Source organism: Pholis gunnellus, assembly GCF_910591455.1.
Source record: "Pholis gunnellus genome assembly, chromosome: 16".
Taxonomy (NCBI): domain Eukaryota; kingdom Metazoa; phylum Chordata; class Actinopteri; order Perciformes; family Pholidae; genus Pholis; species Pholis gunnellus.
In genome coordinates this window covers 9,155,918-9,175,101 of record NC_136543.1, presented here as the reverse complement: position 1 = coordinate 9,175,101, position 19,184 = coordinate 9,155,918, and the positions used below count along the sequence as shown (strand labels likewise).

Here is a 19,184-nt window from a genome sequence, read left to right as displayed (position 1 = left end):
GAGCAGTTGAAAGCTTTGCGAGCAGAAGAGCAGTGATAGAAGTCGTGCATCTCGCCCTCAAAGCATGGGTTTTCTCCTCACGGACTCCAACTTTGCTCGCGCGAGCGGAAACATTCTGCGCAGAGAGATGTGAAAGCACTCGCGAAAGTAATTTGCGTGTTTGAGTTGCACGCGCGGGACCTCGACACACACACGTGTGCGTGGATATTGATTTGTGCTCGCGGATGTTTTGATATTGATTTGCCTTCATAATGTTGCACTTATGGATGACTCACTCTGTGTTTCTTATGAGATATGCAACCGAAATGCATTCAGGTGGAGCGGCAAAGTTCAATATCAAAAGTATTGTCTTTGCAAGTTCAGGTCGTTGATGTCACTCAGCAGTCACATGAGAGTCATTGGAATATCGTAAACAGAGGTGTGTAGAGTCACTGATTATGCCATTTCGATAAACGGAGAAATATCCTCAACTCCAGTGTATTTCTTATCACATATTTATGACAAATATGAGTGCATATGTATTTCAATGCATAGTCCTACAGCGACCAAGCAGCTAAGGGCGGATACATTATTTGTTCACCTCAGATTTCCTGAGGCTTTACAGGTGTGGTGACCTGTGAGCGCATTGGGATCAGGAGCATATGGTATTAAGCCTGTCAAACTGATTCTTCTTTACTTGCGGTTCCCAGTGTTAGCCCTGACACCTTAAAACCCCAATCAGTTCCATTCTGTTGCATCACAATCCCTCCGATACCGGGGTGCTCATGCAGCTGCCATCTGGCCACTCACGTACTTGGTAACAGCTGTTTTAGAATGCTCCTATTTTTAAAGCACCACCCGGATCATGTGACTAAACAAGCCCATCTCCCGGCATCCGCTCAAGACAGCCACAAAGGGAGATATATATACTGAAACCATGAGAATCAGCTAATTAGGTAGTGAAATTCTTATGGCTATGATTATGGTTACCCATCACTTACTCGCTTACGTACTCATCCATAAAAGAGAAATGGGCATTCCATTGAAGTCCTTTTTGTCATCACCTGTAAGTCCAAACTGCCGTCGCCTTCAGTTCCAGTTCTGTCCTCCAACTACAGCTACAGAGTTCTCTCTGTGGGTTACTACATGTTCGGCTTGCTTTGAAGTCACTCGTCACTCGTCTCATTTGTAAATGAGTGACAATGAGAGCCATTGGGACCCAATTATATGGTCTGGTAAAGTAAAACAATAAGCTGTCATGAATATTAAATTGACTGTATAATGGAACTTAAACGAAATGTTTAATGTAAGTATATGACAATCGAATCCATTCAACAAGATGCCATTTATTACTTGTTATTTTTAGCTGCTGCTCCTGCCGTTGTCATTTTAATATGTATTTCTTCAAACTTATTCTTAAAGAGAGCTGTGCCAGTCTGTTCTCGTACACACACGAGTTGCTAGATGTACATCCACCTACACACCATGGTATAGTGGGCCCCATAATAAGATATTTCTCAGCATACGTACTGTAGTGTGTCATAGCATACAACACCATAGTACACAGACCATCAGCACCTACCCTGAAATCCCCAAATAGACTTCAGCATACAGTCCATTCTGCATATTTGCCTCTCTCCCACACAAATCTTTTGATTATAAAGTACAGCATAACAACACACACACACACACACACACACACACACACACACACACACACACACACACGTATGCAGAAAAGCATTCCTGGATTGCCTGTCTGGCTCTCTTTCACATACACACACAAACAAATGCACAGCCTGCCCGTCGTTCTGTCTCTCTCACTGAAACACATACACGTAAATGATATGAAGGGTTTTCTTCCAAAGCATTATATAGAGCTCATTACATTATAATATTGTCTTGACAAAGAAAGTTAGTAATGGCTATAAATGTAGCCTATTCTAAGTTCTGTTTTTTTTATTTGTATTAATTTTCACTTCAAAATAAAACTCTTCATACACAGTCATGCGCATACACATACACACAAACATATATATATATATGTATATATAGTTGTCCATACCTCGACAAATCGGAGCAGGGAAGTCCCAAACGGCGGTGTTTCCAGCATTGGTAATGCAGGTGAGTGTTGCATGGCCGTCTAAGACGTAACCAGGGACACAGCTGTACTGCACATGGTCTCCCACAGCAAAGCGGCCGCCACCACTTAGCACTGCTTTTGGTGGGACACCAGGGTTTCCACAGGATGTACTGTGGAGTTCTGCAGAGGAAGAGAGAAAAGAAATGAGTCAGGGAGAAGGATTAAGGCTTTTTTCAATTTCTTTCTTGAATTAATTGCACTAAAGTGTTTAACAGTGGATTTGACCCTAACTCGACCGGGAACCAACCATATAATATACCCAGCCATTGCTCAGCGATGCGTCCGATCGAGAGACTCCTCTGGGGCACTTACAGCCCCCAAGTCTGCACACTGCATCTACCATTAAAAACATTGTATCACATAGACTTCATTGTGACGATGCAGATTAAATACCTACACAGTGTCACAGTCTGTTCTAAAATCTTACCCCAAGCACACATACGGGAAGGCCCGTAAGCCTATAGTTATTCATAATACATATTGCCAAGCACGATCATGACTGTAAAACGATATTTTGACTGCACTCTCGGTTGAAGCAAACTAAGCTACACCCCAGAGAAAGGGAGGGAGACAATATCAGAGTGTTTTATGGTTAATCACATTATTCCCTCAAGATACATTTAGAGCTCTGTGCCTAAGACGTATGCACAAGTGTGCATATAAACATCCGCACATACAAACACACACACACACACACACACACACACACACACACACACACACACACACACACACACACACTCAGGAGTGAGATGGGGAGAGACAGAGAGAGAGGCATGGAAGGGGTATTACAAGCCATAAACCAGGAAGTAGATGGGAGGACAGGGACCAACTACGGTCTTATTGTTTGAACTTGATTGATACAACTATGAAACTGTTCAGACAGATAGGGGGTTAGGGAGGAGGGAGGAGGAGACAAACAGATTGGGTGAGGGGGAGGCAAGAGCAGAGGGAGACAGAACCAACTGGGGAAACCAGCAGGCGGGTCGTCCAGCTCAAGCTTTTTCATTTGAGCTCGCATTCTTCTCATATTAAATGCTATGAGGAAATGATTCAGCTAATGTTACCAGCAGGTGTTTTAGGGCTGCTGCCGTCGCAGTGCCACCCACTTATCCCACTCGGCTGTGTGCCTCCGTTTTAGATGCTGGAATAAATGAGTCATGCCGCCAGACAAACTTTACAGCAGACAGAGTTTTGCTCGAGGTTAGAGAAGACAGAGCCTTTTTGGACTCAGGACTTTTATTGGAGCATGTTGCCGTGTTGATATTTGACCCGTGTCTGAAGCGGTCTGAAGAGAACCTGCGTGTTTACTGTGAACTACGAGAGCTCCGGGGAACGGCGGAGGTTCCGTACCATAATTTAAAGAGTTAAAGTGATAATCGATTTTCATTTTTAAACACAGTCCTAAACCATGAATTCGAATCAATAGATTTAATCGATTTATCGGCCATCTCTAGAGACAGGGAGGGACGGAGGATGCCCAACATAGCGCTGTATGAACCGGTATACCGGTTTTAATTTCCCGTATGATATACATTTTTCACACACCGCCATATACCGGTGCATAGCCGAAACAACTGCTGTCACTCTTCAACAGGAAGTTAAATACATTTTTCATATCATGAATATTCTCTTATTCTATTATTTATCATTACTAAGCATGTTTATGTGGACTTTTAGCATTTTGTCAGTGGTCACACACAAACACAGTCTTTCACTTTCCTTTAAATGAATCTTGCTACCTTTTATTATTAGCATTTTGATTGTGATGGGGTCAATGATACCAAAGCTTTTGGATCATTTAAAAATAGATAAGAGAACAGAAATAACTTAATAACAGAAATAACTTTGCCTCTAAATGAGTTCCCATTACGGAAAACAAAAACAAAAACGCCCTCATGGGCTGTAATTAGTTGAAATAAAGATTCTGTTTAAGGTTTTCTTTAGAGGGTCTATTTAATCCCGGTCCTCAAAGAGCATGGACAAAACAAACGAGACAAGATAATCGTTTTGCTAAAGACCCTGAGAGACCCCCCCCCCCCCCCCCCCCCCAACCGCCATACTCCTTATCTTCACAGACCCACAGTTACGGAGAAAAGCACACTGACAAGACTCATCTCGACACTCGCACACATGCACATACACACATACCCCGGGTCATCCATCACTGAGGCGACCCCCTGTGCTGTATTGTGATTGGATGTCAGGTTGGCCTAGTGTTGCGACCTGTTGGCCTATCGATTTTGCCAGTTAGTGTGGCCCCAGTCGGTGTCAGGATGTTTAGTGTTTAGTGTTCTATCAGGCACACATTTACTCTCCCAACACGCACACACACACACAAACACACATATTGCCTGTCTGTTGGTGGTTCACGGTACTAATGCAAACACACACACACCACACTTTCCAGTCTTCGGTGCCTCCATGACATATTCATTCTACATACATCTCTGTCATCTTTTTGATAAAGTTTCTCTGTTTCACTTTTTTCCCCATGCTTTTTTATCTCTTTTTCTCCATCTGTCTCTGCCTCTTTAGCACCTTCTTTTTTTTATCTTTCTCTCCCACATCCCCCATTTTGTATTTCTTAATCTCCCCCCCTCGTCCCGCAGTGTCTCGTCGTGTCACACTCCCCCGTCCCCTCCTGTCCCGTTTACCCTGCTCCCTCCTCCTCAACTAAAAACTTTGATGACAAGCCAGCTCCTTGCCTCTCCCTTTCTATCTCTACCTCTATATCACCCCTTCTGTCCATCCCTTCATTCCTCCTTACTGTTTCTCTAGTTTATTGTGAACATCACATAGTTTCATTACACCAGTTTATTCAGCAGCCAGTGGCTACACCACACTCCTTTTCATGGTTTATTGCTGCCTGCCTTCTCTTATTTCTTTTCTTTTACCCTCACTTCTTTCTCCTCACTATTCACTCTTTCAATCTATCTCTGCCTCTCTTTCTTTATCTCTGCCTCTCCCTAGTTTACCATAACCATGATTTGAGTCTCAGTTGCTTCATTACAAGCTGCTGCTTTTATGGGCCATCTGTAGAACTATCTGCATTTGTCACAGACACAGACACACACACACACACACACACACACACACACACACACACACACACACACACACACACACACACACACACACACACACACACACACACACACACACACACACACACACACACACACACAGGCATACAAGCAGAGGAGACACCCACATACAGCTACTCTTTCTACCACACACACACTCTCGCACACACATAACCATTTACCTGGCTTTTATTTCTCCCTAGATAAGCAATTACAGCGGAGTCCGGGTACAGGGAGCACGAGATGGAGTGGGAAGAAGTAAAATGGGAGAAGAAAAACTGAGTGGTGGGTAAAAAGTAAGAGCAAAGTTCTAGAAAAAAAGAGAAAATGCTGCCATGCTTTCAGAGTTTTTAGTGAGACAGATGACACCGCAGGCTGGAGGATTGGAGAGGGGGAGTGAAGGACAGCGATGACATAGGGAGAGAGACAAATAGGGAGACGAGGGAAAGGAAAGAGAGGCAGAGACAAAGAAGGATGATTCAATGAGTTTGGAGCTTTTGCGCCTCCCTCAGCAGTAACTTCTACAAAAGATGAACCAAGTTTGATAGCGGAACATAATAAATGCTGAAACGCTTGAAAACAATGCATAGGATGTGTAACAAGAAACCATGTACATGGATTTCCATTTACAGCATCTGAAAAATGAATTTCAGAAATTCTTTTCAAGACATTTACCGTAAAAGATGGACGGTTTATAAGGACCGTAAGAGAACCGACGGATGAATCCTCAGGTCTTTAAAAAAACTGTGAAATGTGTTCTGGGGCACTTAGATTCACTGGGTGTCATCTTTCGAGTCAGTTCCCCGTCAGTTTGATTTATTCAACACTTTGACCAACTCTTTTTATAGACGTGTGAAGAACTTGTGTCATAAAACAATTTCAGCCCCTTAAGTTAATTAAATTTAATAGCATAGGTTGTACATCATTTCTTGTGATCACGTGGCCTCCCACCAACAATGCCAGAGGCAAAAACACAGATTTACTGTCACAATGATGTCACTCTGTTTATGAAACTATTTGGGTTCCACAATGTTCATTAATCTTGACGTTAATTAACAGTATTTATAATTAACGCTTGTCATTGTGTGAGGTAATCTTTGTGTTTTAAACGGCTCGCTACAACATTACTCCTCCTTCTGTTTTTCTTTCGGTCTGGATTCTGCCCAGAGTACTTGCAAATGTCTGACAGATTGTATTGTATAACCAAGAAAACATCGCTCTCTACCATCCAACTCCCCCCCCCCCCCCCACACCCACACATACAAAAAAAGGAGAAAGGTTGAGAAAAAAGGTTGATTTGTGAAAGATGTGATTGCCGCTGATTGCCGCTGTCTCTACATAATCCATACATCCTGCCGGATCAGTAAGTGTGCATTATCGATCTGCAAGGTAATGTTAAATGAACTTTGTTTAGAAAAGAAAGCTGGTACATAAGTGACTAGAATATCCATCGGCTTTTCAACACATGTGCACTGTGGACACATTTTCAGAGCTTTCAATTTACTGAGCAAACTCTCAAAACTTCTAAAAAGTTCAGTTGTGGTTTCCAGAGGTTACATTGCAGTTTTAGAGTAATGGATGAAAAATAAGACATTTTTGAGACAATTTTGCTAAACTATAATAAATCCATGTATTTGTAATAATGACAGTGGAAACTTTTTTTTTTTCTCAAACAATCCTTCCATTGTTAGAAAGTTGCTGCAGATCTGTCAAGCAACTGTCATTCATACAAGGATTCAGGCGATTTCCACACATTCTAACAATGACAGCTCAACAATCACGGATAGGATAATATGGAATTATTAGACATGTCTTTGCGCTTTTTAATATGAAAAGATTAATGCCAAGATGAGACATTCCCCCTTTGAAATTTGTGACACCTTTCTCTACAAGAGTATTAACAGCATTAAATATAAAATGCCACTGAAAAGCCCATTATTAAGGATCATGCTATGCAAACGCTGAGCAAAAAGAAAGACTGATGTGAAGGAACTAAGGAAGGAAGGAATGCAGCCTTCCAATTTTATTTTCAAACCAAAACTAAACACTTGTGTTAAACTACTGCATGCCTTTTCCAATTAAAAGCTTAACGAGTGTGAAGATAGAAAAAAGGGGCCAACTAAAGCGGAGTTCCAGATTAGTCACTGCTTGATAAGAGTAGTTTGGGCAGAGAACACTTCCCTTTATTGTTGATGACAACACACCACTACACAACAAGAGGCCAGGCATGAAATGCAGTAATGCAAGTGGTACAACAAGCACCCACAGTGCTGGCCTCTTTCAAATATCATCATCCACAATCCAATAAGAGGAACAGCAGGGGTTGAGACTACGAACTCTATTCCCCATAAATTCCCTTTGAGTCTTGAGTCGACTCCCTGTGGCGAAGCAAGGCAGAAGCACCAGCAGCATATCATTTAACACCATTTTTTTTTTTCATTCATGTCCCGGTCTAAAGAAACAACTTAAAAGTAATAATAAGTAGAGCATCGCTCGCGCAGGTACAAAAAAAGATCTGAACTTTGAGGTAAATTCAGCTCAAGGAGAATGTTAGAAGCACAACATTTCCTGATTTTCCAAGTAAGAGAAGATCTCTAACTCGATCCAAAGAGGATACTTCAGACCAGTGGTGGGCCGTCAGGGCCTGCAAAGCCTTCTCTGCTGGCCTAAACAGAATCACAAAGTTATAGCTATTTTATAATTTAATAATTGTTCTTAAATACACTACATGTATTATAATTTATAAAAATACTTTTCCCATCATCTTATTTTCTCATTGCACAGCTACTGTGCTCCTCAGTTGCTCTGCTTCGAGTGCAGCTTGTTTTAAGCAGAGCTTTTATCCAATCAGATTTCACCTCTGTGTCTCTAGGTAAGAAGAGAGGCCCCAGGCCTGCAGACTCACCCAGTGAATCCATGTCCAGTTTAAGTGAATGGGGACGATATTGTTGATTGTCATAGTCTTCAACCAATCAGATCTTTAGTTTGACATATTGGGCGTATTCTTTGACGTGTCCGATCCTGCTAGCTGGCCTAGCCATACGTGATTGGTCAGTGGGCTAGCGTGACATGTTGGGCGGTGACAATCCCAATATCTGCTGCCTCTGTGGAGCGGACATTTTTAGCCCTCAAACGCATTACAACTTATTCAAGAAATACAACTGGGGTGGCTCGACTGTCTTCACTGGCGTCCATGAATCGTGAGATTAAATTCTTTATTAACAAAGAAAGCAGGACTTTGTCTTTAACTAGTGAACAGCAGCTCTGGTAAGTTAAATGCGTTTGTTTTTACATCTGCAGTAGCTTTAATATGCTTGTTTATATATTATTATTTGTACAACTTGTTTTTATGAACATGGATTTTTGTTTGGTTTAATATGTGATAGGAACCATTGTTACGTCCAATGTTGCTCTGGGGACATATTTAGTCGGTGCCAGTGTTGGCAACTTGGCGACTTTCTCGCTAAATCTGGCGACTTTCCGAACCCTCATGGCGACTTTTTTTGTCAAAAGCTACTAGCGACAAATCTAGCGACTTTTTCTGGTGTTATTGGAGACTTTTCTGGTGTTTTGACGTTAAAGCACGTACATTCTGAACTGTCGTGAACGAGCAGCGGGTGCTGCCGTGAGCCCCTCCGCCGCCCTAAAGCACACACATGCGGGTACTCTCACAGAAGCCTCGCGCAGCAGTCAGAGCAGAGAGGAGACGCACTCTCGGCGTATTCTCTGCAGTTAGTGTATCTATAGGTGTTGGCTTCATTTTTACACGAAACAAATAATAACCGGAGCTGTGTTTCAGCTGCAGGACAGCAGTGAAGGCCCAGGTATAAAATGCACGGCCCGCCACTGCTTCAGACCATGGCCTGACTGAGCTTGTTCTACAAATGCATTGTAAGAGGAATGTGTCCAATATATGTGGTGCAAGTTAAGTTCTGAACTTCTCAATAATGGAAAGGCGTAATTTAGACATAACTACCTAAAAACCGTATGCCTCTGCAGTATTTGTGCAAGGATAACGGCCATAGTTCACCTCTGCAGAATACAGCAGAGGAAGCATTTAGGGTAGTTGGCTTTATACTTTCTGCACCAATCATCCACTTCATTTGTGATTACATGAGCACTTAACAGTTCCAAAATGTTGCAGCAGGAAGTAGCATCTCCTGTATGTAGCCCAGAGAAAGTGAAGGGGTGCAGGGCTTTTTCTGAATTTGTGGCCTCTCTCACACAAACCGATAAATATGATGGCTATCTTTGCAAACGATAGAAAACCATTTAGTTGCTAAAAGCTATACCTCCGCCTCTCATCCATATTGTAGTCATCAGGAACTGATATCGTAGGGAAATAAATGGAAAATATAGGCATTTACATTCAAAGACAACCTCTAACATCTACATTTTGCCTGGGGTCGGGTTTGTTTTGGACAGGATTGAATTTACCTCGAAAACAAACACAGAGACACAAACCTAGACACACACACACACACACACACACACACACACACACACACACACACACACACACACACACACACACACACACACACACTTTACACATGCACCTCCCCACAGAAACCACTTTTGATTGGTTGCTGGTTGGTAATGGTGTAATTATAAGTAATTATGATTAATTATGAAAACATTAATGAAGGCAAAAAGGACTAAGTGGCAGCAGAAGGTGATTCTGAGGGTGAGCTAGAGCGGGGAAAAAGAGAGAGCTCACCCGGTAACGTAATGGCTGTTCAAAGAATAAGATCATCTGGCAGCTGTGAAGATCAGTGAAAACACACACAACTGTGCTGCTCAGGATTTTAGCTTCTAGTGGAGATCAAACATCATGGACTCAGAGCAACACACCATTAATGTCTCTTTGGAATTATTACACCCCAACACAGACAATCAAACATGCACACACACACACACACACACACACACACACCGTCCCTGAAGGTAAAAGCAGTATTGCCTTAGTGGTGACTTGATGTGTGAACAATAATAAAAGCAGCTTCAGGACGCCATGGTGTCCATACTGGTCCAGCTCTCTTGAACCTAAAAAGCATGTAATCAGGACGGTATATGCTGCCTGATTGGAGAATTCACTGATCACTGATTGGGGCGAGGAAATACCCAGATCATACTGGTGTTGAAACTACAGTATGAAAGTAAATGTATTTGATTCATGTTTGCTAAACCATGTGTCCCTAAACCACTGTTGGTTACCCTAAGATCCATCCCTCGTTCACCATCGACTTGCTCTATTATGATACTGGTGAGCTCAATGTTGGATAAACAGCATTTTATGGGCCACTATGAATGCAAAATGATTGAATCAAAATAACGAATGAGGTCATACTCTGAAGTGAATAGTATGGTGCTCCTTTGAAATGTATTAAAGTTAAACATTCCTATGATAGATATCAGCTTGGTAAGGGTACAACAAGTTAATCATGTGGAAGAATATAATAACCCTCTCCAGCACAATTATCTCAGGTTTGTGGTCAGCATATCCATCTAAAAGATGAAATTAAGTTATTTTCCAGCCTTGCAATTTCCCTGTATGTAATTGAATGAGCAGATAATGACAGCAGGCTGACTGCTCACAAATAAACATGGGGATGTCAATTATAAGCCCTTTACCTCCACTTCACCAGTGTGCACGCTCTAGTGACTGTGTGTGCCATTGTGTGCACGTGTATATACAAGGCGTGTGTGTGTGTGTGTGTGTGTGTGTGTGTGTCAATGTGGATAGCTCCTTGATGCGGTGATCAATGTTTCCCTGAGGCCCGGTTCAATAAACCATTAGATTTCCCCCTAAAGACATCCTGCCAACAGAACTTCATTAGACAGACACACAAACATACAGAGACACACATAAATACCACACAAACCTCTCACTAATTGTCTTGTGTTTAAAGGCTGCACGGGTTAGACTGTTTGCAAAGCCGCACGCTGTCATTTCATCTGACCTGAAATAGCTGGACTCTACGACAAATCAGCTCCATCGGACTTCATCAGACAAAACAGTACAAGGCCCAGTGTTTGCTTACTGTAGATGGTCATATTAAATAAATATATTGGGACTTTTGGCAATTGCAATACTGGGCAATGCAGCTGGTTGCAGGATTTTTTTGTGTACAGTACTGTTTTTGTTTACTTGTATGTTAAACAGTTCATCAAACTATGTTTGCAAGACAGGAGGACTGATATGCATCATGTCCCCAGCATCACACTGAAGATTACACCTTGACGTAGTACCAATTTTCTCAACGCACACAGGTAAACTGGTGTATAATCTCAAAGGTCAGTTTTATATTGAGCTCTGACGTACCATAACTCCTTATATCAAGGGGGCTACACTAATTTAAGACAGGGTCCCGATTTGCTGTCTTCTCTCTCTCACTGACCCTTCTCTTCTCTGTCTCACGCATCCATCTCTCCCTCCTGCCTCTTCTCTTATCTCTTCTCACAGCCACCCCTCTGCTCACTATTAATTAAAACTCTGCGTGTGTGTATGTTCTTGTGTGTTTGTGTGTGTGCGCGCGAGCGCGCTTGTGTCGGCGCATCAGGCTTCAGTATTAATTAAATGTGTGAATGCTAATTGGTCAGATCAATAACAGGTCGTTAGGCCTCAGGGGCTGACAGCCAATAGGAAATCGTTATGTGTCTGACATCACTGTCACTCTGCTCAAGCTCCACTGCGCTGTGACACATGCATACACTGACACACACACACACACACACACACACACACACACACACACACACACACCGCTGTCATCTGAAGGATAGGTTCACCTCAAAGGTTGCCAGAGAGACAGAGAGAGTTCAGAATAAAAAAGAGGTCAGCAAGACACAACTGGCGCAACTTACTGTATGTTCCTAAAACTCAATCAATATCCATTAAGAACAGAGAGAGAGAGAGAGAGAGAGAGAGAGAGAGAGGGGGAGAGAAATGTTTTCAAAAAAGAATCAGATGCCATAGTTGTCATTGAGCAGAACTGAGTAAATGAGTGCGTCCTCTCAGAAGGCCTTTTTGTGCAGATCAATACCAGAGCACTCTTATTCTCCCCTACCAGCTACTTTCTCTTCAGAAATCAACATCTGTCTTTCAGTCCATCCTCTCTCTGTTGTCTAAGGCTTCTAATTATCAGCCATTGTCAGCATGATATTCAGTCAGATAGTTAAATATGAACACAACAATGGCCTCGACCTCAGGTAGACTAGACAATAGAAGACAAGAGGAGAGGAGAGGGTAAGCACAGAAGGAGTTTCACAGAGCTGGTGGTTTACTTGATGGGATAAAGACATGTTGTTCCAAAGCTGGCAGACGGTAAGGTCAATTTGGTATTTCAAACCCACCCAAACACTGACCATCATGCTCCATCTAACCTCCAGTGTTGCTCCAAAATTGCTTTTGTGTGAAACTGGCCTCTTCAAACAAAGTCAAACTTCAACATCCACCACTCTAACGACTTCTTCACCACCACCACAATCCTCTCTATTTACATTGCCTGTTTGACACGGGCACACAGGTGTTGGAAAGGGCAAACACACAAACACATTTAAAGCTGGAAATCCGCTTTCCTCTAACTTCGCTCTCAAGATGTTTCATCAAGAAAGTTTCTCGGCACGTTCGCCCTTCACATTCTTTTTTCATCTTAAAACCCCAAGGCCTCTCCTCCAGCTCTGTCCTCGATACTTGATGGTTTGTTGCTCTACTTCTGTTAATGCTGTTGATCATTCCACCTAGCAGTTAATAGTATAGGGTGTAATGAATATTGCCGTCTGTAGGGGTCACTAGCAGGGCTCTTACTGTTCCTATATCTTTAATACCTTCAGACAGACCTTTCGCTTGCCCTTAATCAAACTGACACCAAGTGAGCAGAAAGCAATGGAGGGCTATGCAAGGTTAATGCTGTTAAGTGGTGTATGAAACATTAACTGGTAACCCATGTACAGACCATTGCCTTTAGAGACAGTCATTGTCAATTTGTGTGTGTGTGTGTCGACAGTGACTGACAACTTCAGCCACACTCTGGGGCATACTGGCCATGTTTAATGAAAGCACACTTAGTTCGTCTTTAAGTGTGTGCGCGCGTGATAGCATCTGTGTGTGTGTTGCTTGGTTGCACCGTCGAGATGAAATGATGACTTGCGTGCACAGTAACAGACTGTGTGTGGTATCTAATAGCAGGGGGTCACTGTGGCGTGACTTATTACATTTAAAATCAAGCGACCCCCCCCCCCCCCCATCCCCCGGAAAGCTGACTGACAGATGCCGGCACACATAGAAAAACACACACACACACACACACAAATACACCTTAACTGAGAAACCAACCAACTGAAACAAGACAGAGCTGAGTAATCATCCTACATATGAAGGCAATGATTAAATAGTGTCTGAAAACCAGACAGAATGCAAACTGTGGGGTAAAAAATATTGCATTAGCTTACTTTCCTGTTGACAAAATAAAGGATATAAAACTAAATGAAATAGATCAACAGGCACCGAACCACACACACAACTGTCTTTCTTTCTCATTAATGTTACTTCAAATTATGGGTGCTTAAGAAAATCAACACCGAAATTAACAAGTTCAACCTCACGTAACGGCTAAAACGATACCCGACACGGGCATTTGCGCTGAAGTACACTTTCAAGATATAAGCAGCCGGCCTCTGTCCTGTTTTAGTCCTTTCAACTCCTTTCAATCCTGTCCCTTTTAATCTCTTCTTCTTCTTCTCTCATCTGCTTCTATGTCCCCCGTCTTTGTACGATGAGTGTAGTACAGCATCTTCACCAACCCTAACCTAACAAGTGTTCCCTCTGCACAAAACTAAAATATTTCACTCAGCGCACATCATGGCGTTGTGTTGTTTTTGTATCCGTGTGTATTTGGGGGGGGGGGGGGGGGGTGCACAGTCTCTGGGGATTCAATTTGCAACAAAGTTGTTCTTTTCATCACAGCACAAAACTTCAGTAATCACATCTATCTGTTGTGACAGACAGAGACATCACAGAGCAAAACTCTGTTGCCTATCTGCTGCAAAGTAAAGGAGTTATTTTAATGACATTCACTTGCTTTTGTTCCATAGCTGACTGTACACGACCAAAACCTGGTGTTACGATAATATTTCCCCCAAAGATTTTAGTATTCGCTCTGCATTTGTTTTTTTATGTTGTGTTTTACTTACATTGATATCGAATCAAAAATGCTCCGCGGACAAAGTTCCATCACTCTAAAATCATTACAACATGTGGACGAAGTTAAAAAGTTCAAATGCTGTAAAAAAAAACAGCATTTGTGTTTTAGAGACTGGTTACAAAGTGTCATCCAGATATGTTCATTAAAGAGACAAGATGTCAAGAATATCAACTCAAAGGAGCAACCTTCCTATGATGACAGGCTTTGATGTTATCTAAAGTGAGCATATAAAAACTTTTATTAACCTCAATTTCCCGACTGTATCGTAAGAGGGAAACTAAATCCAATGAATCCGCCGAGCAGTCGAACAAAGCTGGTGGTGCTGTGTTACTGTACTTCCCCCTGCTGTACTGCTCTTCTCCTTCCTCGGAGACAGTATTTAAGATATTAAAAGCTGTGGGATAGCGAAATAACAAAATCTGCTGATAGAAAGCAGACCACAGGGGCTGCAGCATACAGCGCTGATAGTCATTTTTAACAATTAATTAGATGATTAAATATTGAGAGAGAACCCCATGGAATGCCCTTAAATAATGAAATCTGCTGATGAGAAGCAGCTTAAGGTGGTGAGAGATCATTCAGTTGATGTCCCTTATCACATTTAATGGGAGGGTGTTACAATTTGGAGAAGAACCTCTTTGATTGGCTGATTGGTGTTGAGGGATACATTTTGTCTAAATTCTTCCTCGGAGTGCTGTCTGACTCATGGCTTCAGAAACCGCCACGTCAGCATGACCCTGCTCGTTTCCTGGTTATGCTAATCAGGTGACATTCCTTCCTGCTTGGCAGGAGAAGCTGATTGGATGGGCCGAGGTGGTGACCCTGAAGGGAGGCCGTTTGATTGGTTGGCTGATATAAAGCTGAATAATGGACTGACATTGGCCAGGAGGCAGTATTATTATCAACTCACACTCACATACACACAAACACACACACACACACACACTGCTGCGGTACATCAACACACTTCCACACACAGTATGTACCAACACAGCCTATAATTTAGCCAGGTGGCCTGTGGTTGGCTGACAGAATATGAAATATTTGAATATCAAATCAATATATCATTTGATGTCAATTCTATCGTGTTTTGTTACAGACAGGGTTTGGTAGCCCATCGCTATAATTCCATCACAGTATTAAATATCAATATGTTATTTATTGGACTTCTTTTGAGAAAAATTCCTATATTGCCAATCCAGGCTCTGGAAGACTTCACTTTACTCAGACTGATGACATTTTTTTGGACAGTCTTTTGATATTAAACATATATTCCTTTCAAAGGCATTAAAGCATTTGGCAGCTTCTTAATACAAATCCGTCATCGAATTTGCTTAGTTTCACCCAGGTGTCACATTGTTTAGTCATTTGCAGGACTTTTGTGATGCGAGGCACCTACAGTGTCCTGCTTAGCCAGACACGAAGACGTTTGGCAGGCGTTTACTGTAATTACTTCATCCAGGATACATTGTGTGGACAGTCATTGAAGGCCGGACACAGAGATTTGGCAGCTATTTTGTACCAAAACATCTTGGAATTACATACAATGATCCAGATAACAAGCTAATGTCCCTTGCTGCTGACAATGCCGGGTAACCTAGGGTAGTCCCATTTCTTTCTCTATAACACTGAAAACCCATTCATTGTTTGTTGCTTTATGTATTAGAGGGTTGTCATATTACTCGGTCATTTTTTTGGTGTCACTCATCTATATTGTCTACCCACAAAATGAAGGATCTGGCAGCCTGTGATCTGTGATTTCTCATTAACAAAACAAATGACATTAAGATAATGCTAAATACATGAAAAATAAGGATGGTTTTCATGGTGCTTTGTTATTTTCATAGTATGATTGGGACAAACCTCAAGAGAAAACAACAGGGCAATACGATGAAGTAAACTATCTAAAAGAGTGCAACGGGACAGCTCCCTATGATGAGATATACGACTGTGTCACAAACCTGTCAACAGGCTTGTGGTTTGTTGGATCATTTGCAAATGACTGTATTATACAGTGGGTTGCAAATGCTGCATGGCCACAGATGTGAACATCCAAAATCACTGGTTTAGAGGTGTATGAGGTACTGGTGGCTGCGGACATTTGTATAACTCGTGTTTTTTTTCATTGCGTTTTGATGCTTTTGGGACATGGTCCGTTTCCCGTTCATGGCAAGAAAGAAAACTCAAAAGCGGAAGATTGGTAGACGGAGATATGAATTCAAAACCCATATGTTCCTTCACAATTCTGCTTGACACACTCTGCTCTCCACACCTGCTGTGTGTGTGATTGTTCTGATTGATGCCCCCGCGTTAAATCTGACCTTGCTGCTGTTCGAACGGCGAGGAGCTGCATTCACACTGTAAATAATGAACACTCACACACCGCTTTAAAACAGCATTGATTTCTCCCGTTCGACTAGAAAGCATAGAGCACATTACATTATTACCGGGAGTTCCTCCTCTCTTCTCTTATCCTCTCCTATTCCTTCCTCGCGTCTGCTGTCTCGGTGCAGGTTTGCTTTTCTCGTCTTTTTCTTCTCTTTCATATTCTCTTACAGTTCTCTCTCTTCCCTCCCTTCCTCTAATTGCTTTTCCTCGTCTTCTCCTCGCTGCTTTTCATTACTCTTTATATACAGTATGCTCCTCTACCATCTTACTAGTTTTCTCCCCTCTCAAATCTGCTATATAGTATTAACACGGGAATACGAACATATGACACACGCACATACATTATACACAGGCACACACACACACACACACTACTGTACAGGACTGTAAAACCACTATTCTCCAGGGACAGCGGTGACGTATTCCATTCTGATTTCTCATATATACTGTATGAACGCAGCCCATGCAGCCTGAGCTTCTGGCCTGAGAGTCGGTCTTTTCACTCTTCCAGAGAAAGGTAAAGAAAAGCTTCAAAATATAAAGTCCATTAATGTCCTGACAAAAGGAAGTGTCGTATTAAACAACTTGACAAAAGATAAGGATTATGCTCCCGTCACTAACTGAGACCATTAGACTCAAAGCTTCCCCTCCTGCTATGTTCTTAACAAACGCAATGACAAAATGTACAAAAAAACAATTGCAATGTTTATATTTGTATCTGTAAATGTAGAATATTTGTATTAATTAATATATATATATATTTTTATATAACTTTATACTATATTATCACCTTCCAAATCCTATTAAGGTGCAGCTCCTTCAACAAACCTCCGCTATTGGGGTCACCTTCTCTTTCCAGGGTGCCATTAACTGACCTGGATAGAATTGTTGAATTGAGGGACAGACAGACAGACATACAGATGGTCGGATGATAGAGGAGTGGATATTATCAGTCCCCTCAGGTCTCTTTGATAAAGATCAGAAAAGCCACAGCCAGAACCTCAATCACATACGCACGCACGTGTGGACGCACAAACACACACAAACACTGTCGATGAGAAATGTACATCACTGATGTATGCGCACAGATGTAAGGAGACACACACACGAACTTGACTTTTGCACTCAGATCATGTTCAAGTCAAAGAGACTGGAGTCGAAACCAATCAATCAAGCGCTGATAAGGGATCAGAGACACAGAGAAACAAACGGTGGAATGCTCTTTTAATGGCCGCCTCTATACATGGATCCAAACGCTTTTCTAACTGGGATCCAGCCCCTCCTGTTCAGTATACACTGGAACATTGCCCATCAGCTGCACAATCATTCAAATTGAGGAGCTGGTTTCGGTGGCCATGCATGCAGCAGTCTGATCAGACTCATCACTGGGAGGATTGAATGTTGTTGGCGTGTGTTTACTGCCGCGACTGGCAAATAGTGCTCGAGCCTGAAACATAATTGATGCAGGAGATCAACAAAAAATGTTTGCTTGCTGAATTCTACGTGGAAAGAGATTAAACCCTGTTCTAACAAAGACAGCACGCTTCCTCGACAAAATTAAACCAGGTTTGAAGCATCAACAGGTGACCAGGGTGGTTATTGCCCACATGTTTTATGGACCCGGAGGGAGCAATGACCCTACAGGCAAATAGCTTTAATCCTGGCCCACTTCTTTTGTTAACTCACTCCTTGTTTTCTAGGGTACTTGTCAATGGCAAACAGTTTAGAAGTGTGCTAATCCCTTCATTGCTGCTCATGCGTTTCCATACAGTTGAAAACAAAGTGGTGTCGAAACATATCAAAGATAAGTAAATCAAAAGATGAAATAGACACAAAAATGTTGCGAGTGAAGTGAAGATTTCTATTAGCTCCCTCCTAGAAAATATAAATCATGTATATCAAGCTGGTAGCTGAGCAGGTTGAGGAAATACGTGTGTGTGTGTGTGTGTGTGTGTGTGTGTGTGTGTGTGTGTGTGTGTGTGTGTGTGTGTGGAAGGTCACTGGATTGGCGGTAAACATCTGTGAGTAAGTAACACTCTCCATGATATTGTGTGGAACTGATGGATAAATGCCCAGATGGAGAAGGGTCTATTGATGTAAGTGACATCTGGCCAGAGAGAGCTCCCAAAGTGTTTAACCTGCTGCCAGCAGCAACCTGTTTGTTTGCAAAAATACAATTTCAAATCCCCCCCCCCCAAAAAGATGAAGGTGAAGGAGTGGACTAATCGAAAGAAGGTCATCACTCCATTTATCTTATTTCATTTGGACCAATGCCACTTTCTCCATCCCTGCTTCGGTCAGAATTTATACCTCCAGCGCCTTCACAATTCACTATGTATCAACTAAAAGACTGCAGACTGCTGAACTCGGAGCACAAGTCCA

General features: G+C 42.1%; 1 protein-coding gene across 1 annotated transcript in view; it reads right to left on the bottom strand.

Moving 5' to 3' along the window:
* csmd3b (CUB and Sushi multiple domains 3b) overlaps positions 1-19,184 on the bottom strand; it is a gene marked incomplete at both ends in the record, with an annotated part of 311,985 nt that overhangs the window by 181,638 nt on the left and 111,163 nt on the right. The window contains one exon of the mRNA XM_079176023.1: positions 2,045-2,242. Coding sequence (XP_079032149.1) covers positions 2,045-2,242 — 198 coding nt within the window. The remainder of the gene's footprint in view (positions 1-2,044; positions 2,243-19,184) is intronic.